The 24,291-nt window shown below is 35.8% G+C and overlaps 1 protein-coding gene across 2 annotated transcripts in view; it reads right to left on the bottom strand.

The window, feature by feature from the left end:
* Window positions 1-1,068: 1,068 nt before the first annotated feature.
* LOC104898631 (uncharacterized) overlaps window positions 1,069-24,291 on the bottom strand; it is a 35,404-nt gene continuing 12,181 nt past the window's right edge. For both annotated transcript variants that reach the window (XM_010685727.4, XM_019249539.3), the window contains exons 6-17: window positions 23,067-23,150; window positions 18,772-18,888; window positions 14,974-15,079; window positions 14,819-14,881; window positions 14,615-14,668; window positions 11,355-11,412; window positions 10,846-10,922; window positions 8,600-8,670; window positions 4,084-4,144; window positions 3,790-3,849; window positions 3,381-3,443; window positions 1,069-1,511 (exon numbers count right to left, since the gene is read on the bottom strand). In XM_010685727.4, coding sequence (XP_010684029.2) covers window positions 1,362-1,511; window positions 3,381-3,443; window positions 3,790-3,849; window positions 4,084-4,144; window positions 8,600-8,670; window positions 10,846-10,922; window positions 11,355-11,412; window positions 14,615-14,668; window positions 14,819-14,881; window positions 14,974-15,079; window positions 18,772-18,888; window positions 23,067-23,150 — 964 coding nt within the window. In that variant the 3' untranslated portion in view covers window positions 1,069-1,361. The remainder of the gene's footprint in view (window positions 1,512-3,380; window positions 3,444-3,789; window positions 3,850-4,083; window positions 4,145-8,599; window positions 8,671-10,845; window positions 10,923-11,354; window positions 11,413-14,614; window positions 14,669-14,818; window positions 14,882-14,973; window positions 15,080-18,771; window positions 18,889-23,066; window positions 23,151-24,291) is intronic.

Below are 24,291 nucleotides of genomic sequence, written 5' to 3'. Positions count from 1 at the left end.
ACTTTAGACTTGTGCACGTCTAGAGTTGGACATTGGGAGTTGGAGTTATGGTGGCTTTCTAGGAATGGATTGATCACCATCCCTCTCTTTTATTTCAAAGGTTCCTCGATATCGCAGGTCATTCTGAAATACGGAGTCGTGCCCGTATTTTCGTCTTCTTAATGAAGGCATTGTTGGTAGGACAGCTCGGCTAATAACTATTCCATTGGAATAATAAAAAGGTGTTTAGGATTTAGTTCAGTTTAAGTTATCTGCAGAATGTTATTATTTATACCTGCATGTTGTTATTAATATCATGTTAGGAATGCTTATGTTTTAGTATGTAGTATTTAACTTTGCTAATTACGTGCTTTGTTTGTGTGTGTGGGATCATGGCTTTGCCTTATTGATCCTGTGATGACCCATTTTGGTGAGCAGATTCAGTAAAGTATGACATTACAGGTTCGCAGATGTGCATCATTGAGAATCTGAAGTGGAGAGAATGTGTAACCAGTATATTTTATTTTCTACAGTTATAAGAACATATTTTATTAAGTTTGTTTGAATAGACTCATTTAGATTGTTTGAGTTCTATGTACTTATTCATTTGTTTATTTATTTATTTATAATAAAGTTTAAAGATTAGTTAATTATTTTCATCTGCAAAATTCTGAATAAGCCGATACATTATCACACGGGCGATAATGTTTTGGTAATTCTCTAAGTTCTATATTATAAATGTAAATCTGAAAAAAGAGAATTATCGGGGTGTTACACTTAGATTAAGAGAGGAAAGAGAAAATCCAAAAAACAGAGTTCCAGAAAGAGGAGGGAGGACGGGGAAGATTGGAGAAAGAAAATCCGAAAAAGAAATTCCAACTTATTTTTTATTTCGAAATTATTTTTCAGTTTTTTAGAATTTTTTTCAGATTCTGTTTTGGTTATTTTTCGAAATTATATCACATTTTAAAATTTAGAATAAATAATTTTTGTATTTTATACAATCATTTCAAAGCCAAAAGGTAAAAGGGAAAACAAAAATGAGTTGTGTAGCTCATATTGATTGGAACCCCACAACTGACACGGTCATTGTTTAGAAAAAAAATACCATGTTAGAATTTTCCAAAGATGAGGGCTCATATGTGCTGTAGTTTTTTCTTTTGTTTTTTTGACAAGCTTACATAGTTACATGTTCATAGACATGTTTAGCGCATCTATGAGCAATATAATACAAGTATGATCAAAGCTTTCAAGGACTCTGTACATCTGAGGAATTTCAGAATCAGAAGAATTACAACGGAGAAGAGAGGATAAATTACATCTCACTTTCATGCACAACAGGCCGATCTGAGTATAAAAATATTGAGATTGAGACACCTTTGCTATTTTACTTCCAAGGAACATTTGCCGGACAAAGCAAGGATGTCCAATTCATGTGGCATGAAATCTTCACTTGGTCTGTAGTATTTATCAGGAGAGTATAAGCTTAAGTTCGTCACTTGACTGGTGTAAAGACAGGCAAATCTCTCAACCTGCAAATACAAGCAAGATTGTCAACGCCAGGAACCAAGCGAGGTCGTTATACTTCCAGAAATAGGTCCAAAGATCCCAGTCAGAATGTTCAGCAAAGAGGAGGATCAATTCAAACACAGCAAGGAAACAATTGTATTCTAACTTAAACTAGATTATGTTTCATGAAAATTAAAATGCATAAAATTTTGACACAATTGAAAAAATATGTCTGAGCTTTAAACAAACTAGATAATCAGTAATATGTTGATAGGAAAAATACAAACAGAAAGTTTTTGAAAGCCACACATCAAATCTCTCCAGAAGATGGAGTAACAGGTGAATCTCGTAGTTTTTCAAATAAATGTCTAGAAGTTAGTTTGACAAAACTTCACTTCTTCATATGCAAAATTTCAGTTTTTCCATGTATACTTGTTTTACACACACGCTTTATGGGGATGAGTACACGTGTTATTGCAATTTTACCTACATGTATAGAAGAATCAGATTCCCAAAGGGCATTCAAGAATAATGAAGGGTTTGTGAAAAAATTTCCATTGACGTGAATGAAAAATTCACGCTACAATAGTCGCAAACAGATCTATTACAAGTCGCTTCAACTGTCGTTACCGAGAACATGACTGCATCTACGATTGTTTTCCATGCTAAGAATGGAAAATTCGGAGAATATACCGTTCAAAAACAGTAAGCATAACAAAAAAGGCGATGTGGCGACAAGGACATACCCACGGCCTTGTAATGCAGTTGACAAAATAGGAGACAGGCGGCCAATAGATAATTTTTCTTAACCAAGTGGAAACCTTGTAAGGAAAGGCGCAAAGCGGCGTTTCATTCCCTTGAATCACGCTCCTGTGTCATAGACTTGCACCTTAGCATTCTTTAGGTCCACTACGTTTCTAGTCTGAACTTATCAACACATTAAAGTAAGTTGGATTATACCCAAATGGCCAAATAAATTTAATTATTTGCAACCATACCCAAAAGGAGGGGAAGCCTCTAATTGCTGCATCAAGCGGTTTCAGTGGCATGGATAGAAAGGAGAAGTATGTATGTGACTACGTGAGGGATGCATAGGAAGTTGGTGGAAGATGGCGATAGCTACTAGTCATTTTAATAAATGTGGAGCTTGTCCACATTAATTATGTTGTAAAGAGGAAATAAAGAGCGAAAATAATCCTTTATGCTGGTACCTGGATTATTTCAGTGATAATCTAACATGTTCTTCGGCGACAAAACCAGTTATAACACTAACTTTTGTTTTCTAAAATTTGTATTGAACATGATAGAAATTTAACGCAGCAAATGAGAGGAAAATAATCTTTGTTCCTTGATGTGTCAATGCAATCGCAACCCTACAGTCCCCACTACTATTCATAGAGACTAGAGGATAAGAACTACTCCAAATTGGATGTCTTACCACGAAGAAAATTTCCCCTCAACATATTGTTATTAATATATTATGAAATTCCAGCTGGTAGTTATAAAAGGTTATGTTCTTTGATCAACAGACATTGGAATCAAGATTTGTATCCGTCGCATCTGTTAAACCTTTTTTCAAATGAATTATGTTGCCTCAGGGCTCCCTGATTCTACATACTTAATTAAGGAGATCAGAAGTTGCAAATATTCGTATAGACTAAAATGAGGGCCAAAACATGTGAAGTTCAACAAATAAACACGTGAAACAGCTTTAACAGGACATTCTTTTAGGCTTTTAGTAATGTAACAGCGTATAATATGCAATACAGTTGTGACATTAGAAAATGCATAAAAACCTTTCATGTAGTGACAAGCAAACAATAAATATTCAGAATACAAAATCATTACCTAAGGTGGGGAGTGGGGATTCGAAACTCATAATTTAAACTTACCTGATGTGCAAAGCGAGAGTTCTGATAACCAGTCTTCATAAGTTGTCCCCAGACCTCATGAAACTGACATTCACATGGAAAGGTTGTCAATAACATAAGCTTGGGTCAGCACAAACGGTACAACTAGTTACTAGCTACAAGGACTTTTCACAAAAAACATATTGAATCAACAATAATGACAATTCTATGCAACTTTGTCCATAACCGCTAATGCTTACATATCCATCTTTTAATAGATATGTCAAGCAACCATGAAATGCTCCCAGATAACAAGATAATTTAGGAAAGAGGCACCAACTAACCTATCAACCTAAGCAAGTGCTTTCAAGTTTCAGGCAAAAAATTTAACTAGAATATTATACATCAATGTCTGACCATAAAGAGACGCGGATCCAAGAAGTTAGCTAACCTTTTGGTGGCATTTACACAGGATCTGCTGATGACCAAGTCGGACCTTCTCCCTTTGTGACTGTCAAGTAACAGCCAATAAAGTGGTCGTGGATCACAAAATGCACATTGATATATTAAAAAATCCAGTCAGGCATGACCTTTTAAAATTGAGATAATTTCACCAAGGATAACTCAGATGATGGGTAGGCCATTGTTAAATAATACCATAATAATTCACCTATTACACTCTGGTTTGGACATAACTCCTCAAACAACGGTAGCACCATTTACAAAATGTATATGAGAACCATACCTCCAAACTGTCAATTGCAGATGATAACTTTTGCTTCTCGTCAACTGTAAGATCTTCAAACCTGCACAATTGAGTTACATTATTAGAATATATATGAATCACAAGCTACATAATTGATGTGAATCCGGTTGCGTTAATTTGAGTTTTTATGGAACTAACGAAATTGAGTGAATAAAAGGGAAAGATTACTCTTGAGTCACGGTCAAGAATATGATCAAAGTCTCGTTTGTTTGATTTTGGTATGTTACTAGAAAACCAAGCAGTTAGCTCACACTCAACCCAAAAGACTCTCGTTGATATATATTATATGAGCTGTTGCAACCTAACCATAAAGTTTTTAATAAGTTTATTTGATTATTGGTTATGGTTGATTTTGAGGTTAAGAAGTTCATTAATACGAGAAACTAATTTATAGTCTTTAATTAATTTCTTCCATATTAGTATGTGTCTTTCATATAGTTAGAGTCCTTTGTTTGTTAGGAGTTAGCTTGTACTATTTGTTACTAACTTCATATGCACGCGATACATGCGACAACATATTAGTATTAATACGGATATTCAGTATCGTAAAAAATATTAATATTAATGCGAAAAATAAACATGTACTTCGTACTCTTTTACAAAATATAGGATTGAGATGAAGATAAGAGAGTTGGTCTATGCTTACTTTTTCTCATCGGGTTTAACTATTTCGCTTCAATAACATTTTGACTACGACAAATTATGAAATCAAAAAATAAAAAGATGAGTTATCTCTTTTTTTTTTTCTCGGTAATTTTATGAATTTTTAATTATATTCTTTGTAATTGTTATGGAATATTTATGTAAAAGAAAACCTTTTATTTTTGGCTTTACAATGATTGGAAAGTTTCTTTAATATGTTAGTTTTCTCTTTGTAAATAATTTTTTGATGGCAATCTTAAACTTTTTATATTGGTTTTCTCTAATTACAACTTTCCTTATTATGCATAATTGTAAATCAAGAAATGAATGAAAAATTTTGAATATGTTTTTTTTTTTCTGTTTAAAATTAGGAATATATAAGCATAGGGGGACACCATAGCTCCCCCTTGGCTTATATAATAGAGATTATGTTCAAGCCTAACTTGAATCTGTAATTTATTTCTTTATATTTTTAGCATAAGAAATATGTAATTCTTTACTAGATCCAGTTCTTAGGATGTTTTAGGTTATTGAAAAGGTACCCAAGCATAAAAAAGTGGCTGGTGAGAGAAGCTAACAATGTGGAGCAAGTACAACAACAGTGTGCCATGAAAATAGGAGTTGTTACTCCAACAACAACTCACTCCATGCAGCCCACAATCCATGGTTATAGGCGTGCGAGTGCTGTCAAAGGAGGTAACAATTAGATTTCAAACAGTGTGCAACTACCTGGAGAGAAGCTGCCTAAACTCTAGGAGGTTGTTAGTTTACATAAGCCATTTTTTCTATCCTGGTGTTATCCTTAGTTGTTTTAGTTAATTTATTAGTTTCTTTTACTGGTTAATTAATTTATGTCTTTTAAGGGGTGTGCTATATACAACAAAAAAAAAGGCTAAGAACATATTAAAAAACTAACCTACCCTTCGGGGGATCATCTATGACAAATGCCCCCTTTTGGGGGGTCATCTATGACAAATGACCCTACTTTGGGGGGGGGGGGTCATTTATGACAAATGACTCTCCTATATAAGGGTCATCTATGATAAATGACCACATTCCCCATTGTAGTATATAAAATCGTAACCCGGAAAATATAAATATGACCTACCAACTTTGAATGATATGACAATATATTTGAAATTTAAACAATTGAGTATTTTTCATCTTGATCAGTCGCAGCCCACAACAAATAATGCAAGAAGATTTTATTTTTTTTGGCTTGTGTGCAGAAGTACTTATGGTATAATGTATTTTGCTGCATTGTTGCACACCTGCGTACGAGATCTTTTTTTTTCATTATTTAAAAAAATTGAAATGAACCATGGTTAAGTTAGACCCAATTTTAGATGTTGTATTTAACCTTTTTTTTTGCTGTATAGAGCACTTATGTCTTTTAATTATTGTAAAAATTAGAAAACCAGTTGTAATTGTCTTATAAATACTGAAAGGAATGAATGAGAACAACAAGACGTTTATGACAAAGACCGAGCGTTTATTTCTCTCTTGTTTTCAGTTTACTTTCTTGGATTAGAAAGCTAAGTGAATTCGTTCCTATGCTAGACTGGTGTTCATAGAAAAGCTCTAGTCAACTAAAGTGGTGCATTTGTCTCTTTAGGAGATTAAAGTTCTTGCCCAAAGCCATTGTTCATTCTTCTCGGATTCTCTTTGGCTTTGTTTCTATCCTTCTACACTTGTATGATTCGAGTGTACTCCAATCTACGACATTTGGTATTAGAGCTACGCCATCCTACCTTCAAAATTCCCCCCAAACACGCAGCCTACAGTTAGTTTTTAATAGTTAGGAGGGAATTTCCAAGCGTTTCTTGAGCCTACAGTGGACTACTCTAAGTCTAGTTTATTGTCACAGAATTTTACAAGATTTGAAGATCATTTGCTATTGATTCGAAGCAAAATTTTCAAGTTGGTCCCAAATTGCTTAAATCTCGACCACAATCTACTGGAACCAAATTTTTGCTTGAAATTTCAATTGAGTTCTGGTAATATCTAGAACTAACACCTGTTAAAGTTGTTTTCAGTTGGCTACTGACGTCGTAACATACGTTGAAATTGAGAACTCAAATGTAGTTTAACATTTGTTTTTATAAAACAATTCATGGAGAACAGGGGTTATAATTTTGACTATTTTGATGGTTTATTTTGTCCAAGTGAATTTAACAATCAATAAATGGCATTAATAGTTTCTATGATTGTTATGAATTTATGGATCCAGAATTTGTAGAAATGGTAATATGTTCTTTGAGTGATGATGTTTTATCATGGTGGGAACATTTACAACATGTCATAAAGATCAACCAAGGTCTGAATTGAAAGAAGAAATCGTGAAGGAATTTCAGAAAAATCATATTATGAAGATTGTCCTTGTGAAAGTGTTGTTTAGAATATGCTCTACGCCAAGAGTTATGTTGTAAAATGAGGAATGGTTGCAGCAACATTATAAGTTCCAGGAGAATACCATCATCTAATATGACGACAAGGTTGACGCTACTAAAAATTATCTACCAATGACAAGGAACTAGATTCGAGGACGAATCATTTTCAAAGGAGGAGAGTATGATTTATATATTATATGAGATGTTGCAACCTAACCATGAAGTTTCTTAAGTTTATGTAATTCGAGGTCATGGTTGATTTTGAGGTTAAAAAGTTCATTAAAAGGAGAAACTAAGTTCGATCTATTTATGTGGTATATCCTACTTTCTCATTGCCACCAAAGACATGTCTCCATACCTTGTCACTAGCCTTCTCGTATTTGATGAAAACTATGTAACCTTCTCCTCTCCCTCTAGTACTCCATTTTCCTCATGACTTGTACGGTGGATCGACTTGGCATACCCCCAAACCGGTTCTCTCATATGCTCGTACATTTCCTAAATCTATCTCTATCCTCTCACCCACAATTATATGGAATCAGTCAAAGTTTTATCCCCCGATAATTTGAGCAGTCATGCAAATCTCCTTCTTATAAAAAGATTTCAAGTGTATTCTCTCCGGTGGTATTTCATTTGTCCTTCAGTTGAATAGGTCTAGTGACCAATCATTACGGAACTCCCTAGCTATCTTCAAACCTTATTAGCAATACCATCTAGTAATACTATTATCTTCAAACCTTATTTAGCAATACCATCTAGTAATACTATCTGGCTAACTACTATCCTTGCTTTCATACTCTTCGATGTTTTATACTTTGATTTATAGATTCGCCATGTATAGTCTTGGTTGACTTCCTCATCATAAATAAAGATTTCTTCTGTAAAACCCACTTGACATCTATAGGACATCTCATCAAAATATTCCGTCCATTTGATCTTTAATCTCTTCATCCTGCACAAAAATCTTTAATTTTTATCCTTCACAGACTTCACCATACAAAGATTCTTGGCCATCATCTTTTTTGTTTATTATTATGTAAACATGCGATTTCACCTGTTTGTTTGTTAATATGTTAAATCTATGAAAAATAGAGTATCACCCAATTTAGATAACATTTGCTTAGTTCTTCATGATTTTTCTATGACTTTTGACCAGAAAGCTATGAATACAAATCAAATCACATACAAGTAAAACATTACACATATTCACAATTTTACTGTTCCATAATTGTCTTTTTCATTTATCAAACATGCTAAAACTAAGAACTGTACATATACACACAATACACCAATTGCCTTGTCAACGTTTGGTTCCCGAAAACATTGGTTGTTTGTGTCATCAAGTCGAAAATTATTTCCGGATGGAGTATATTATTATGCTCCAGATAGCACATCCAAAATTAACACCTAAGTAACTTGGATCGCCATAAGCTCACTATCAGCAGAACACAATAATTGCTTACCTCATAGACCACTTTGCATGATGGAGTTTGTCTTCAATGTGATCACGGTCGCACCTCAATCCCTGAAGTTGCTGCCAGTCATAAACAGGAAGAAACAGAAAGAAGATAAGTGAGGCACAGAACAGCTAATGAAAGATTTGAACAATATAAAAACCCCGACATAACAAATTATAACATGTGCAAGTCAACAACTTAGCATAAGAGCGGGTGGCATAATGCAATTATGCAAATGCCAGTGAGACGAAAAATAGAAGCTAATTTACAAGCAGATTATATTCGACTTTTTTGGCCATGTCAAAACTTCTGAAAATATGTTGATCTGAACACAACCTGGTGATTTTAAATTCACTTGTTTCTTTCAGTTGATTTTCGAGTAAAATATTGAGTATGACTTTTTGTACGTCGCCTTTTAAAGAAGTATTCACAATAAAGAAACAGGCTGAAGTGATTATCGCTTTCATAATCTCCTAAATGATAACACTTCACTTTACTGCAAGCCTATTGAAAATAATTATGAGTACTTAAGTTGTGCAGTGCTTAAATTTTAAGCAGTCAGGCTAGATTTATTTCAAGAGTGCACTACTCCCAATAGGCGAGACTCGGAATTTCTAATCTCTAGTGATCCATTTCCAGCGGGATAAAATTTCTTTCGTCTTCCTATTTGAATCTTCCCCCCGGTACCCCAGACCTATTTAGGTCCAATTACAGAGATGATTTAAAAGCTTATGAGATGAAAATCATGATTCTTCATAAATGGGGTTCAACTGTTCAAGCAACCTCACTAAAAAGTACCCAATCAAGTATTCCCATCTACTTCATATCCGCATACACTACACTACCCTGCTAGTGTGGCTTCAAAGCCAAAGAACATTAGATGACGCCTCCTGTGGTTCAACAAGGATAATATGGCTTTCATCAGATTAGCCTAAGTGAGACGAGGGTCTTGGAACCCGGCCCCTGTGTACCCTGGATGAAAATTTCAGGCACAGTCAACCTGGATGTTTCTGGACTCTGGAGAGAAGGCACATCCCACTAAGATCAGATCCAATGTGGACAGGAGAGGATGGTCGATTAGATAAGGACCCTTTCTTTCACAGAGAAAGTATTTTTAAAAGTCCATCTTAGGAGGGTTGCATGTCATTCAGCTAGGTTCAAGCTCAGAGCACATAAAAGTTGTTTATTTAAGCATGACATGTGGATTCGGGATCAATCCATACAAGTGTAATCTACATATGTTTTTAAAGTACATTGCTTAAAGAGGCCAATATTATGAGATAGCTTGAAGCACTAGCACTTTTTTCTACACGACTTACATGGCCGTTGAAGAATTGATTCTAATGCTATAGGAGCTACTCTCATTTGAAAAGATTAATCCTGATGAAAATAAGATGACTTAGCGCGATATTTATGTCTTTCCTGGACAACATTCTTAGACTCATTATTCAAACAATTAAACCCTTCGAACACATGAAAAAGAAACCTCAAACATACAGTCATATCAAAAGCAGCCAGTAACTTGAGCCAACCTATGATGGTCGGACTTAATACGAGTATACATATTGGGAATGGATCTAAGAGTCAGACACGAGAAATTCTCTCAAGAAAACAACACATTTGATACGTGTCCATTTCCCGCATGAAGTCTTGGACAAGGGGAATTGAAGAAAAAGGAAGTAGGAATAGTTAAAAAATTTCTTTTAGAAGAAAAAGGTTAAAGGAAAAGGTTAAAAAAGGAATGCACATAAAACTTTCCAAAACACGAAAAATCAAAGCATGGCATAATTTATTACTTCCCCACGACATGTGACTTAAGCCCGCTCACTTCTTTACAGGAGAGAAAAAACAGAAGTGACAGCCTGTACCTCATGAAGGTAGCCGGAGGAGTGTTGACGCCTAGAAGTGTACCAACTAGGTCACCCTTACAAGCAGGACAAAAGACTTATTCTCCTGATCGATATTGTCGTAGATTTCAAGACTAATATTAGATCTAGGCTTGGAAGGTGGCAAGTCCATTTTCTTCGTTCCAGGACAGACCCATATTCTGTATCCACACCAAGGTAAGATTGTGTCGATATAAATAGGGCTGGGTGAGTCCTAGCATCATAGGAGACAACTAGTCTTTTCTTCAATGGCTAAGTTACATCAACAACCATCTAACAATTCACAATTTTCTAATTTAACAAATTGCTGGAGCTATTCAAATGTCTAAAGGCAATGAAAACTGATAAAAAATTTGAGCTTCATACCTTGCGAGCTTCCCTCAGTTGCCAAAGAAGTTCAACTTCCCTCTCCAATTCAGGAACAACAAGCATAGTTCTCCACCCTATTTAAGACATATAACAGAAAGAATATATGAAAAGGTGACGATGCAGCATCACAAAAAAAAAACTGCTATATCATGTTAGATCCCAATACTGATCTTCTGAAAAATAAGGTGTCTGACTAGTCAAACACGGATTGAGTGTCTACTCGGAAACGAGTATCCAAGTGTCCGACTCGGCTATTTTGCAGAAAAAAAGTCAAGTTTTTAGTTTAAAATGAAGTATCCAAGTAAAGTGTCGTGTCGGATACGACACGACACGACACCCCGTTTTCGAGGTAAATGAAGGTGTCGGAGTAACACTGGTGTCTGATATTATTACTAGCCATAAAAACCCCCCAACCAGTTGCTAAAAATAGAAGATTTCCACATAGAAATAGGAACAATAGAAGTTCCATCAAAAATCATGTTGGAAAAGAAATTTAGAAAGCATACCGAGAACCTTTTTACTGCGTAATATGTCACCATAGATGTGATCTCCAACATAAAGAACCTACTACAAACATAACAAATATGTAAGAGTTAGCACAATATTCTAGTTGCTTATATTATCAGATATGAGAATGAATGAGCACCCTTTTAATCAAAGATGCATGAAAATATTTTTTCCCAAGGAGCAATTGACTCCCAAGTCTGGGAGTGTCTTCCACTAATAAGCCCAAGTTTAGTTCTCAATTAGTTTTCAAGTTTACTCAAACCCTTGCAGAATTGGTCTCAATTTCACATGCAACCTATTGAAGTGGTAATTAAAGTGTGGTGGGCCCTATTTATCTAATAACATGTGTTGTCACATGATGTTTTCGTTACCTCCCTCTCCCCTCTTTATCTTCCATTGATAGCAGACTTTCCTCCTACTTCCTTCTTTGTTCTATTTTCTTTTTGTAATTGAAGACATGGGAAAGGTAATTTCAATCTCTCTCCCACCAATCTTTTTCTCCCATTAAATTCTAATCACCTTGATCTCAAACCTAATTATTAGAATGATAATATTTCTTCTTTCAATAACTATTGACCATTACACAAAAAATATATAACTTCCAAAAAGAAATCAGTAAACTTAGACATTCCAAAGTTATACTCCCTCCGCTTCTTTTTAATCTACACACTTTCCTTTTTAATCCGTTTCTTTTTAATCTACACATTGTTGTTTTTTCTATTTTTGGTAACACATCACATCTACTTTCTCCTCTTTTTCCACCCATGTCATTCACTTTTTAATATTTTAACCCACTCTTTTGTTTCTCTCTAACACTTTTCAGTTTCTCTCTCCAACTTTTCAGTTTCTCTCTCATACTTTTGTACTTCCTCCTTGGTTCTCCCCCAAAGTGAAGTGAGTAAATTAAAAAGAAATGGAGGGAGTACATCACAAATTCACAATTGTACTTAAGTCAAACACATAGAATATATACTTCAAATAACCAAACATCCACTTTTTTTTTGATTTTGCGAGAATTGAATCAAAAACATCTCCTTCGGGCATCCAAATCAAGGCCACAAAGAAAGAATTTTAGAAGAAAAGAAATAGGGCATCCAAATCAAGGCAGCAAAACACCCAATATCTGGATATTCACTACTTTTTTGTTATCAGTAAAAAAGTGATTAATATCTTCAAATTAAACGAAGAAATAGGGAGAGATGTGATTCCAAAAACAATTGAAGATATAGAAGGGTCAATCAACTATTTGCTGAAGGTGCATGTGAGAATAATATCATGTGTAAATTCATAACTTCAATCAAACAGACATTCTGGAAATTTAAACCAAAGATTAAAATTACAAAGAAAAGAATAAACTACAGAAGGAAGCAAGAGGAATAGTCTATTATTGAAAGAGAGGGGGAGTAATTAAAAGATCATGTGAACATCACATGCTATAGGTAAATCGGGCCCACCGCCACCTCATTTTATTTTCACCGCTTAAATAGGTTGCATGTGAACCGAGACCAATCCAGAAAGGGTAGGGGTAAACTTGGGATTTATGGTGTCAATTTGTTGTTTTCTCTATTCCCTGCCCCTGTATTTTGATCCTCTTTGTCTTCTCCTTGACAAAATTGCAGAAGGCAGAAAGCTTACTAGATCTTGACAATAGATAACATGAAATCTTACACAGTTATTGATTAATACAAAACACACTATCAGTGAAGGCATACAAAATGCAAATGTATCATATCAAATGTGGGAAAGTGTGTAGAACTGATAGACAACAAAACATCCCTCCTAATCTTCATGTAATTATAGAAGACTGCAACTGTTCGCAATGTAAAGAAGGTTAATTTAGAAATGGGCTACTTTGCCAACTACATCTTTTAAAATTGGCCTGATTTCAGGCTACTCCCACAGAATGTAATCTTGCAGGAATCAACTTAAAGACCCCATTAGAAACTTATCCCATTGTCATGGATACACTTGGACCTTGAACAATCTAATGATTAGTGGTTGAATTTTCCTGCTTTGGTCAGTCCCAACTCCCAAGAGAGCCTCTGTGGGGGAAATTTGGTGTGTGCTGTTGCAATTTGTAGGAACGGGATAGGTAAATTCTTCTTGCTGAGGTTTTTAGGCTTGGCCATTTTTCCCAAATGGCTTGTTTGCAGCCATTGCTAGGGTATATATTTTGGCATAAGAATATTTCAGCTCAGCATTATGTTACACTTCGAGGTCACTGGGGTTCTGGAATCAATTTTCACGCCAGAAACAGATTCAACTTCTCAAGGGAGGAAAAGCAGAAGTATAATGGTGACTCAAAGTCCTGACACGTAAAGAGGTGTGTGTCATGGGATACAGAGAAGTCATGGGGTACAGAGAAGTTTGACATAGTTCAACTGGTTCTCCACTCCATATTCCTTCAAATTTCTATGATATGAGGTTTTTCTAATTGTCCTATAGAGGAGTCACCATTGTCATGGATGTTTCGATGAATAAACCAGGCTGTTTAGCACTTATTGGCAAATCAAAGAAGCAAATCTAAATATGTACCTTATACTTCTCATTCCCGCGATCATGTTCATCATCATTTCCCAAACTCAACAATTTCAGGGCTTGGAGTCATTGCTTGCCAGGCATGACAGCTACCCTCCATGAGGTCCCTAAACTGCCCCAGAAATGCCTTTTATGAGCGTATCTTTTGAATTCCACCAATTATCCTCCATTCATTTCATTCAGTTAATGTAGCATGTCCACCACAGGTCATAGTAGACAGCAAGAAGAACCAAGGACATTTTACGTTATTTTCCTTAATCGTAACTCAAAATCTAGGCTCTTCAAATAAGTTTAAGGTCCTCTCAGTTCAACTTGCAGTCAGCTTTAAGGCAAAGACCAAAAAGTGAGAGGCAACATCATCATGGAAGAATAACAGGTGAATATGTAGACAAGGACATGCAAGCTGTTCTGCAGAACTGAGAAGTAATGATACCAGCCTGGCAGATAACAAATCCTAGTCTTCGGCAATGGGTCATTAAAGATAGGTCAAAGATTTCGTAGTTTTCAATTTACTCCAATAGACAACACATACACAGGGAAGTACTAAGATCTTTTGAACTCTTTGCAAACTAAAGTAGTTTGTCTGGCTCACGGTTTCAAACTAGGTTGGGATCATATTCCTATATACCAACAGGGTCTCTCTGCTTCTCAAATCTGGAAGTTTCAAAATTTTGAAGGGAATGTTAAAAGTTATTTACTTATGTCAATCTGGAAACTTCACCTGGGAGCTTGACTCAATATTGAGCAGTTTATGAAGATGGCCAACACTACCACCCTGCAAAGCAATATGCAAATTGCAAACTGATCAATACATCATTAATAAATCTGTGAAATGATGCAAACTCTGAGCCAAAAAGAAGTTGCATATCATTCAAGACTATTAATAAGCACAACATGACAACAATATGAAAAACTATTCGGCCACCTGGAAAACTCGGCATGCATAATTCAGTCCTTTCGATGGTGAATGTAGCACAGTGCTTCCAACCTGTATACTTCCAAATGATTAAGAAAAACGTACTAACAAAATACTGGCTGCCAAGAAAGCGCTAAGACTAAAAAGAGCATTTTTGCACTCACTTGAGCCATAGGTGTGCCATTGTCAGTATTCAGAAGCATTCCAGAATCAGGCACAACCTCAAAAAGGTTACTGCGATTGTCTTCATGGAAAAATCCAGGTTTCGCACTATGTATCAAATCATTGTATCAGTGAAATAATTGCGTAATATAAACTATCAATATGGGGAAAGGTAATTTCATGTATGCTACATCTACTTTAACATATGAAAGAAGGATAATTATGCTTCTTTTGCCTTCCATCTTTTAGATGTGAACAGATTTTATCAAAAATAACCACAAGGTATTTAGTTATTGATAGTTGCAGAAATTCATAGAGAAATAGCAGCATTGTGAAATACGAGAAAAATATGCTTCCTCCATTCTTTCATATTTGCGACACTTCCAATTTCTAGAAGTTTCAAAATACATGCAGCATAACCTTATTTGGCTATTTATTCTCGTCCTCCCTCTTCATCACAGGGCCCACCTATTTCATCTCTCCCATTCTCTCTCTTATCACAATGGCTTCCTAGAAACTTGTGCATACCCCGCATGTTGCAATTGAAAAGGAACAGATGGAGTGCATGAAAGAAACAAAAATCGTCGAACTACTCACCTCTTCATTTATTTCCATCTAAGGATTAGTAATGCTCCCTACATTTCTAAATAAGCATCATTGTAACTATTCTAGGTTTACACTTCGAAGGTAAGTTCCTCTTACTGTATATTGACCTAAAAGAATCTCCTATTAGCAACAGCCTGGAAAAACAGTCTCAATCCAAACCTTCCTTAATCCATATAGACTTCATCATTTAACGGATAGTTTTTCTCTCCTAAAGCATCAAATTCACCTAACTTTATTTACACACCATTAGCATCTCCTCAACATATCCTTAAAGTTAAAATGAAAGTAAAATCCCTCCAACCATCCAACTCACACTTATCTAAACTCTGCAACATCCTATCCTTAAAGTTGTGAAAGTTAAAACAATGAAGAGCATCAAAATTGACATAAATGGATTTTCAACTTCAATTTTGAATTCTTCCAAGTTCAAGAAGTATTCTTTTAACATAATATGACCTAGGATGCTCGGATTCGGGTACGGGTGTCGGACTCAGATACATGTCTAGAACCCTTCAAATTCAAATTTTAAGGATTCGTGGACTCGTTTTTGAAGAGTCCAAATTTTGGGGACACGAGATATAGGTACCCAAATAAAACAGTCCTCTTTCCAAAGGAAAATTAAAAATAAATAGATAAAAAACCCAGCAGAACTGCAGAAGTATTAACTCCCTACCTGCCAGCTGATTTCAAATTTCAAACCCCCCAGCTGTCCCCCACTCTCCCTTTCTTTTTTATAAAGATAAAATATAATGACCAGCTGCCCCATTCCCCCTTTCTCTCTCCTCTTTATAACATTAATCACACACGTGACACAACCCTTCCATCTCCTTTTTACTTGCATCCCTGCTTTCCCACTGTCGAGCTCTCAATAACCCCTCCATGGCTAACAAAAACTTGACTGACACTCTATGCTCAGAAAATACTGCGTACACTTTTTCTTCCCCGCATCCAATCTGGATTCCGTGTCGGCGCCGGTGTTGTGTCGTGTCGACACAGAACACAGGTGGCTGGCCGAGTCCGAGCTTCCCAGAATATGACCAAACCTATACATGTTAATAGTCCTAATTCCTAATTATTTTTAGCATCATTCCCAAAAGGAGCCTCAAAAACTTGGAACTGGACTATACAACCCCTGAATTTCAGATGCTTCAAGTATGAAGAATAGGTATGACTATTAACATTTTGGACTATCCTACCACTACCATGAATGTCACCGCGTCCGCTATTATTCATGGCATATAAGCTCATCACTTTTTCAATTCAGATAACTAGAGGCATGACTGGATCCTTTATGTTCAAAAAAAGTCAGCAATTTCTATTGATGAGGTCAAAAGATAGTGATTATAGACAAGAAATGGGGAAAAGTCGAAAACAAAAGCCAATTTGTTATACAAAACTAATTTGACACAGGATGACTAGTCTCAGAAAGTCAATACCACAATTTTTGAGGGATAAGATCCAAAGAAGACAAACAACTGCTATGGCTATATGAGAAACCTGGACTAGTAATAAAATAGGAAAGAGAAATTATTATACTTAAAATGTGGTGAACCCACCTACTGATCACTGTAAGTAACAAGAAAAATAGGAAAAAGCTTATAACACCAGTATATTGATAATCCCAAAATGGGTGAGGGTAACTATCTGCATTTCAGAGGCAGACTTCTCTCCAAATACAAAGGACTTGGCTAATTTCTGGTCGCCTTCATTCATACATCTAATCCACTATTTATAGAGCTATCTTTCAACAGAGAGATGCCCTTGTTACACCTCAGCAATTTACCTCTCTCTCTCTCTCTCTCTATAAGTCTATATAGCAAGCTACTCATGACTCATCAAATCTATCAGCACAAATAACAGAATTAATCTTCTAGAAGATGCCCATATTAACAATTACTTTGATACTGTCCTGCTGTAGGTGAAACGGGCAGGAGGCCATGGTGAATGTATTCCAAAACAAAGTTCACAAGTTAGTGAGCCAGCATATTTGATCTCTTATTGCGAGAACAGGAGCACATACAAGTTTACAACCAATCACCACATGTTTTCTGTTAGCGAAAAAATAAATACACATATAAGATAGAGCGCATATAATAGGTAGATAAGAGAGCCTCCATTGGGTACATTCATTAATGGAATTAAAACTCAATTGTGTTGTAGATTTTCCAAAATGTATGACCACTTTTGGTAAATGGCTTTTGGCCAGTTTTATTTTGGCTCTTAACCTATAAATGTGGTGAAACAGCCTTTGAACTAGACAAAGAGCTACCTTGGCAAGACCTACCTTAGTCCTCCTAACATGTATACGTATACATGAAGAAAGAAAAACAACCCAAGCTTCTAGATAGGGCACCCAATTAATTGTCAACAAAAGCACTTAGTCATCTGGCAATAGTATTGGGACAACTGGACAAGAAAGGAGTGATGTTTTATTGAGGAAGAAGAATATTCTGCTGACAGCTCACGGGAACGACTACTAGATTTAGTGAGAGAAAATAGTGAGTAAAAAAGAGAAAGTACTGCTGAGAATGTGAGAATAGAGGAAGGTAATGATAAGTAAATCATTGAGATGTGTTGGGAAATGTTCTTGTGGGAGAGATCTACACCTCTCAAAAGTCTTGAGGTGTATTTAGGGATTACTTCAATCTTTAATACAATACTATCCTAGGTTACAACATATGTGTTTTGTGCTTGACAAGATCTACTAGATTTCAGTCTTGTTATTCTTTGTGAGTGTTGCTAAGATTTCTGGTTCTTACATAGCTTTTCAATTAAAATATAAAGCTAGCCGCAACAGCCTATCGGCCGGCTATTTAAGCCAAAGAATTATAAACTTGGTTGTCTGACATACTCATAGCTAATACTCTCTCCATTTTTTGAAGTTCTACCATTTTGACTTTTGGCACTATTCAAATATTCTACTTTGATCATCTTGTATTATTTGTACATAAGAAAAAACAGTCATGTGGAATCTTATCGGCTTTGTCTCGATATGTATTTTCAAAATATTATAAATATAATTGTTCAAAGTTATACGTTGGCAAACGTGCAAAGAGCAAATGGTAGAACTGAAAAAATGGAGGAAGTAGTTGATTTGACAGCACCTTCCACTCAGGAGTAGCAAAACAAAGAACTATATTCTCATTTCACAAGCTGAGGAAAGCATGAAAGAAGAGAGAGAGATAAAAAATTACCTGCCAGTTATGACGACATCGAAATACTTTAACCAATCGAAACTGAGAGCTGTACTAGCGTTTCCATATCTTTTCCGACAAAGAAAATTCATCACAACATTTGTATAGTCCCATAAACTGGAAAAAGTAACAAACAATTATCAAGAAAATAGAACAAATTAAATGACTTCATAAACAGCAAAGCAAGGTTTCCGCCCTTTAGTTCTTTTGCAATGGGGAGAACTGTACTAGATAGATTCACTTAGAGGATTGGTATAGAGAGTATGCAACTTATCATGAACTCCATTCAGCTGATCTTGTCTTAGTTCCCTATTTAGCAACTTAGTAAGAGCCATAACCCTAGTGCTGGTGGATCAGTTCATGTGAGTGTTTATAGCCTAATTGGCTCCTATAATTTATAACTCGTCTTAATGCGTGTTAGATTGCACATGAACTACATAAATAATTCAATCAAATTCCAATAGTGATTGAGTTCCTTAGTTGAAGGTTGTTGTCTAACCATTTTGTAAAATCTACAATGGTGTGTGCCTGTGAATATAAACTCTACATTAGTTATCTTACTATTCATGGTTCATAACGTAGTTGAAATAATAAATGTTACGCTTTAAAAAGTTAGAAGTCCATTAACCAAACCCGAAACACATTTTTAGATTGTCTACGGTTACCAATCCATAAGCGGGAAATATTTGACCTCTTGAGTGAGGAATCTAGGGATCTCCCTGAAGTGTCACCATTGTTTCCCCCATCTAAAATTTCATGGTCTGGATTACCAGTTGGTGATGTTGAAACCAAGCTTTTCCGGCCACTGCACTCGAGATATCACATCTGAGTGGTAAGGAATCAACCTGGAAGATTCCTCGCCTATTCTATAAGGGGCAAGAAGGGTATTCAACAGCACCAAGAGTGACGCAGCAGCAACAATACAACAGAGAATGACAGGGTGGCAGCATATTCCTTAAAATATTCTCTATGCTAATGATTATTCCTTTTGGGAACTGACTTAATGGAGAAGGAAAGAAGTGACGTAAGCAGTAAGAGTAGGCAGCAGCTAGTAGTATATATAGTAGTGAAGAAGAATAAGAAAGGCACCAAGAAAAAATCTGTATTAGCTTCGTATTGTTGAGAGTCCTCACCTCTCAAAAGTGAGTTAGCTTGTATTAATATGTGATTATCTTGATTTCTAGCAAACTTGGTATCAGAGCAAGGTTGGGAGAAACAAGATGGCACCCACCCAACAACAAAGGCTAGATCAACTAAAGCAAAATTTGCTAGTATGCACACCATCCTCACTAAGATCATGACCAAACAACAAACAATAGGAGAAAGTTTGGAGAGCCGCACAAACCGTGCAAGATAAACCTAGGATGCTACGATTACTCAAATCTAAGATGAGCAAAGAAATTTCAAGGAAGCTATGAAAGCTGCAATCTTGTCCTTAAGGGATCCTTCCATGACCCCAACCAGTGTAGGTTGATTAGAAGACATGCTCCAAGCTCGGTCATCGGATAATCAGTCCTTAATCAAATGGAAGCATTTGCCTACTTATAAAACAACTTGGGAAGACATTGTTGCTATGACTCTTTCCACCTTAAGGACACAATAGCAACAAGTAAAGCAGAGTCCAGATGGCCAAGATGAGTCTGACCAAGTGTAAACATGGTGACATTCTCTTCCGAAATTCATTTCCACTAACTAATCCCTTTATAGAGATCAAAGAGGCGACTTTTAGCATGCATTCCCTAAAATCGTGATGGTGCACCTCCAATATTTTTCAAGACATACTAAGAGATTGTAGGTCCCCCAAGAAGTGTAAAGCTATCTTTGCATTCTTTGAGGGGGGGCCACATGTTTGACAGAAATCTTATCCGAACTTATAAGAACTAGTGTACACGTATTAAAGAGCAAAGCTTCTATGTTTGGAAGCCTAATAAGTAAAAATCTTGCTCATTATGAAGGTTATTCCACACTTGCATTAGCGGAATATAATTGCACGAATGATTGCTTAACAAACTTTATTTTCGTGTTTGAGAGCCCAATTCTATGCAACAATTTCTTAGATTTGTTGGCTTATGGAGTTTACCTTATCCTGTTTAAGTAATGATTATGTAGGCTTATTGTCCTTAAGGTGATCGAAACCTTTTCCTTCTCTATTTTCTTTACAAATTTCTCCACTTTCCATGTAATAAAAGGACTTGCATAGATTACACAAGAAAAGAAGACTTAGAAACAAAAGTCTATATTGTGTGCACCAAAGAAGACAATGATTATGGTAGTTTAGGTCATTCATGGAGCCCAACCAATCACGACACACGTCGACAATGATATTAACTAACACTTTCTTTAACACAAGATGCTAGATCGCCTTGCCACTACCACCCCTACCCCCTACCATAAGTGTATTATACACCTGGGTGTACAATATCCCAAGGCTGATGCATGTGAAAGTAAATAGAAAGCAAAATTGTATTATTAAATCTAATAACCTCCAATAATAGGTGAAAAAATTGTTTACAATGTTCCTTAAAGAAAAATTTGACAACATTTCTATTTAGAAAACATGTAATGATCATGTGCATATTAGCGAAATCCATCAATTACATAATGTTTGCATCATTTCGAAAACTAATTTAGTTTAATTATTATGTGAGTGAGGCTATTTTAGTCCTTTTACGTGGACACCGAACTCCTCAAGAGTTGTCTTATTATCAAATCGGCCCTGTGCAAGCTTGTGCAAGCTGCACCTTGCACAGGGCCCCAGAATTTTTAGGCCTCCCTAAAACGGAAAAGGAAAAAAAAAAAAAAAACTTAATCTCATCGTTCCTGTGAAAATGGCAATATTTTAACTTTCCATTAAACTCCATTCAAGTCTAGCTCCATATTCTTCTAACCTTCAGTTGCAATTCCCATAAAAAAAAATATATACTTTCCATAATACTTTCAATCTTTCATTAATTTCCTTGCTTTAACCACATTTTCTAATAATACTTACAATCTTTCATCTTCCTCTCTCAATCACCCCTATATTTTTCCATCTAATCTCAATAATTTCTCAAACAACCATTATATGAATCAGAAGTTTGGTAAAAAAAAAATCAGATTCATAAATAAATGCATTTGATTGATTTGAAGCACTCTGCAATTCTCCATACTCCTATCTGGGCAATTCACTCGCCAAATAATTTGAAGAAAATTCAGATTTTTGTTTTGAAGCTGCAGATTTCCGTTCTTGGCAATCCATATTCTACATTTCTACAGTTTATGGAATGGGTAATTTTTATTATTTTGTAATTTATTCTTTAGTTCATCTTGGTTAATTTCAGATTTTAGTGTTCCACTCTGTGAAATGGGTATTTTGATGCTTCACTTAGTCTTATAATATCGTTGAAACTTTGATTAGATAAAGAGCCTCAAGTCATTTTTAGTTTTTTTGTGATAGTATAAGTTATGGTGTATAAGTTCTGCCTTTTTTTAGGAATTCAGTTTTGTATAAGTTCTGCCATTATATGAAATTAAGTGGATTGTTTTTGCCTTGGACGGTTTGAGAGATTGCTTTCACATATGCTTTTCTAGGATGGCTTTTACTTTTGCTATCTAATCACAATGAACCAATTTTGTGTAATTTAATTGCCTACATAGTTACATACCAATTCTGTTTTTTAATTGGTTCTCTGTACCAGTTATAGGATGAAGAACATCATCCTATAAAATTCCAAAATTGGAGTTGAACAATGCAGAACATTTGTTTGTATTAGGGGCCTCATTTTTAAAATTAGTATAAGATTAGAACAAGGCCTCCGATATGATAAAGACGGGCCTGCTTATTATATCAAATATCTACCTAAGCCCATACAATAATGGAGAATATCAAATATTTTTCAATATCAAAAATAACTGTAATTGTATAACAAGATGGAGGAATGTCAGGGAAGTTAATATATTTGCGCATAGAGGAGGTTGAAGGCATAAATATGGTTTGATTAAATATGCAACTCATGAGTCAGCATGCAATGCGTCGATAGAAAAAAAGCATCACCACGAAATGGAGAAAAACCTGGAAGGTAACAAAAAATAGATAAATACTTGACAGTCATAAGCTGTTAATTTAATTGCCCGATAGTACAGCCTTCGCAAGTTCAAGAGCTAGTCCACATGATATAAGAAATCAAGAACAGAGTAAGCAAAAGCTTCAATTGCAGAAACATCGCTCCTACTCATTGTCTGCCCCAATTTGAGCAAACTATGCTCTTATAAGCTTTCTGACTAGATAACTTATCAATAGTAACAGTAACTATTACCTGTTCGTGACCAAGAATGTTGAACGCCCTGCATCTCTAAGCATATCTAGCATCGGCACTATTGAGGTATCATCATTGATATACCTGAGACACAAGTGGGAGCAGCACATAACTCAGAATAAAACTCAATAGGAAGTCAAGCACACTGCAATTTTACAATTCAAAGGCAGACTTTCAAATTGCAATTTTACATAACAAAATGTTACAGAAAATGCCTCCATGCCCTCTTCGGATATACCACCTCACGCCCTTTGTGAAACCTTTCATAGGCCAATTAATGTGCAACTTCACTGTCCAACTCATATACCTCATCAATTTATGACATAGCCACAAGGTCAAGGAAATCCTCGCCCCAATTTGCCCAAAAAGAAATTTATGTGAACTCCACCACCACCCACCTTCCTTAATCCATAAATCCTTATGCCATCCATACTGGTCTGTATAACAATCTAGCATTTTACAATACTGAGCACCATCAACACCTGCAACCACCTCGGCCACCACTTCACCAAGTGCAGCCCTAACATCCAATCTCCAAAATCCACTGCCAAGGTACAAAACTACAGACACCAAAGAAATCTTGCACGTGCACACTATAATGCTCATACTCGTCAATCTGCCCTGGAGCACCCGTGTGGACACTGACCAGGTGCGACACGGAATACAGGTCAGACCCGGCAAGAGGAAAACGGATGCAGCAGTTTCTAGTAAATAGCAGTGGCCAGCAGCGAGAGATAATTGGAAATATTATCAGATCTAATTTCTCCGGCAGCCACTGCAAAGTCGTCTTCTTCTCCATTCTTTCTTTTCTTTGAGAGTTGGAGAGTCGCTTCTTCCTCTTTTCTTTTTTTCCTGATGAAACTTGAAAATGTCTTTCGCTTCATCTCTCTCTTTCCGCCTCTCTCTCTCTCCAAGGAATAATTAATAGTGGGTGGTAAAAGTAAGTCAGTGGATGGTTTCAAAAACTAAAAGACATTTGATACTAGACAGCCTTTGACTTTTCAACTCTTATCTCTTTTTACAGTCCTATGTGCAGCTTCATTTCTCTTTTATTTTAGTAATACTCCTTCATATTTTTTGTGTCTACATTACTTGGTCGCAGAGCCCAAATTTAAGATTGGATCCTTTTTAAACGTGTCCCCGAGTCCTTAATTTTGATATTTCAAGGATTAGACACTTGGACCCGTATCCGTGTCCAAGCATCATAGTCTGCATACTTCTATTC

The sequence above is a fragment of the Beta vulgaris genome, chromosome 1 (genome assembly GCF_026745355.1).
Source record: "Beta vulgaris subsp. vulgaris cultivar EL10 chromosome 1, EL10.2, whole genome shotgun sequence".
Classification (NCBI taxonomy): Eukaryota; Viridiplantae; Streptophyta; class Magnoliopsida; order Caryophyllales; family Amaranthaceae; genus Beta; species Beta vulgaris.
This window is presented reverse-complemented; position numbering and strand designations above follow the sequence as displayed.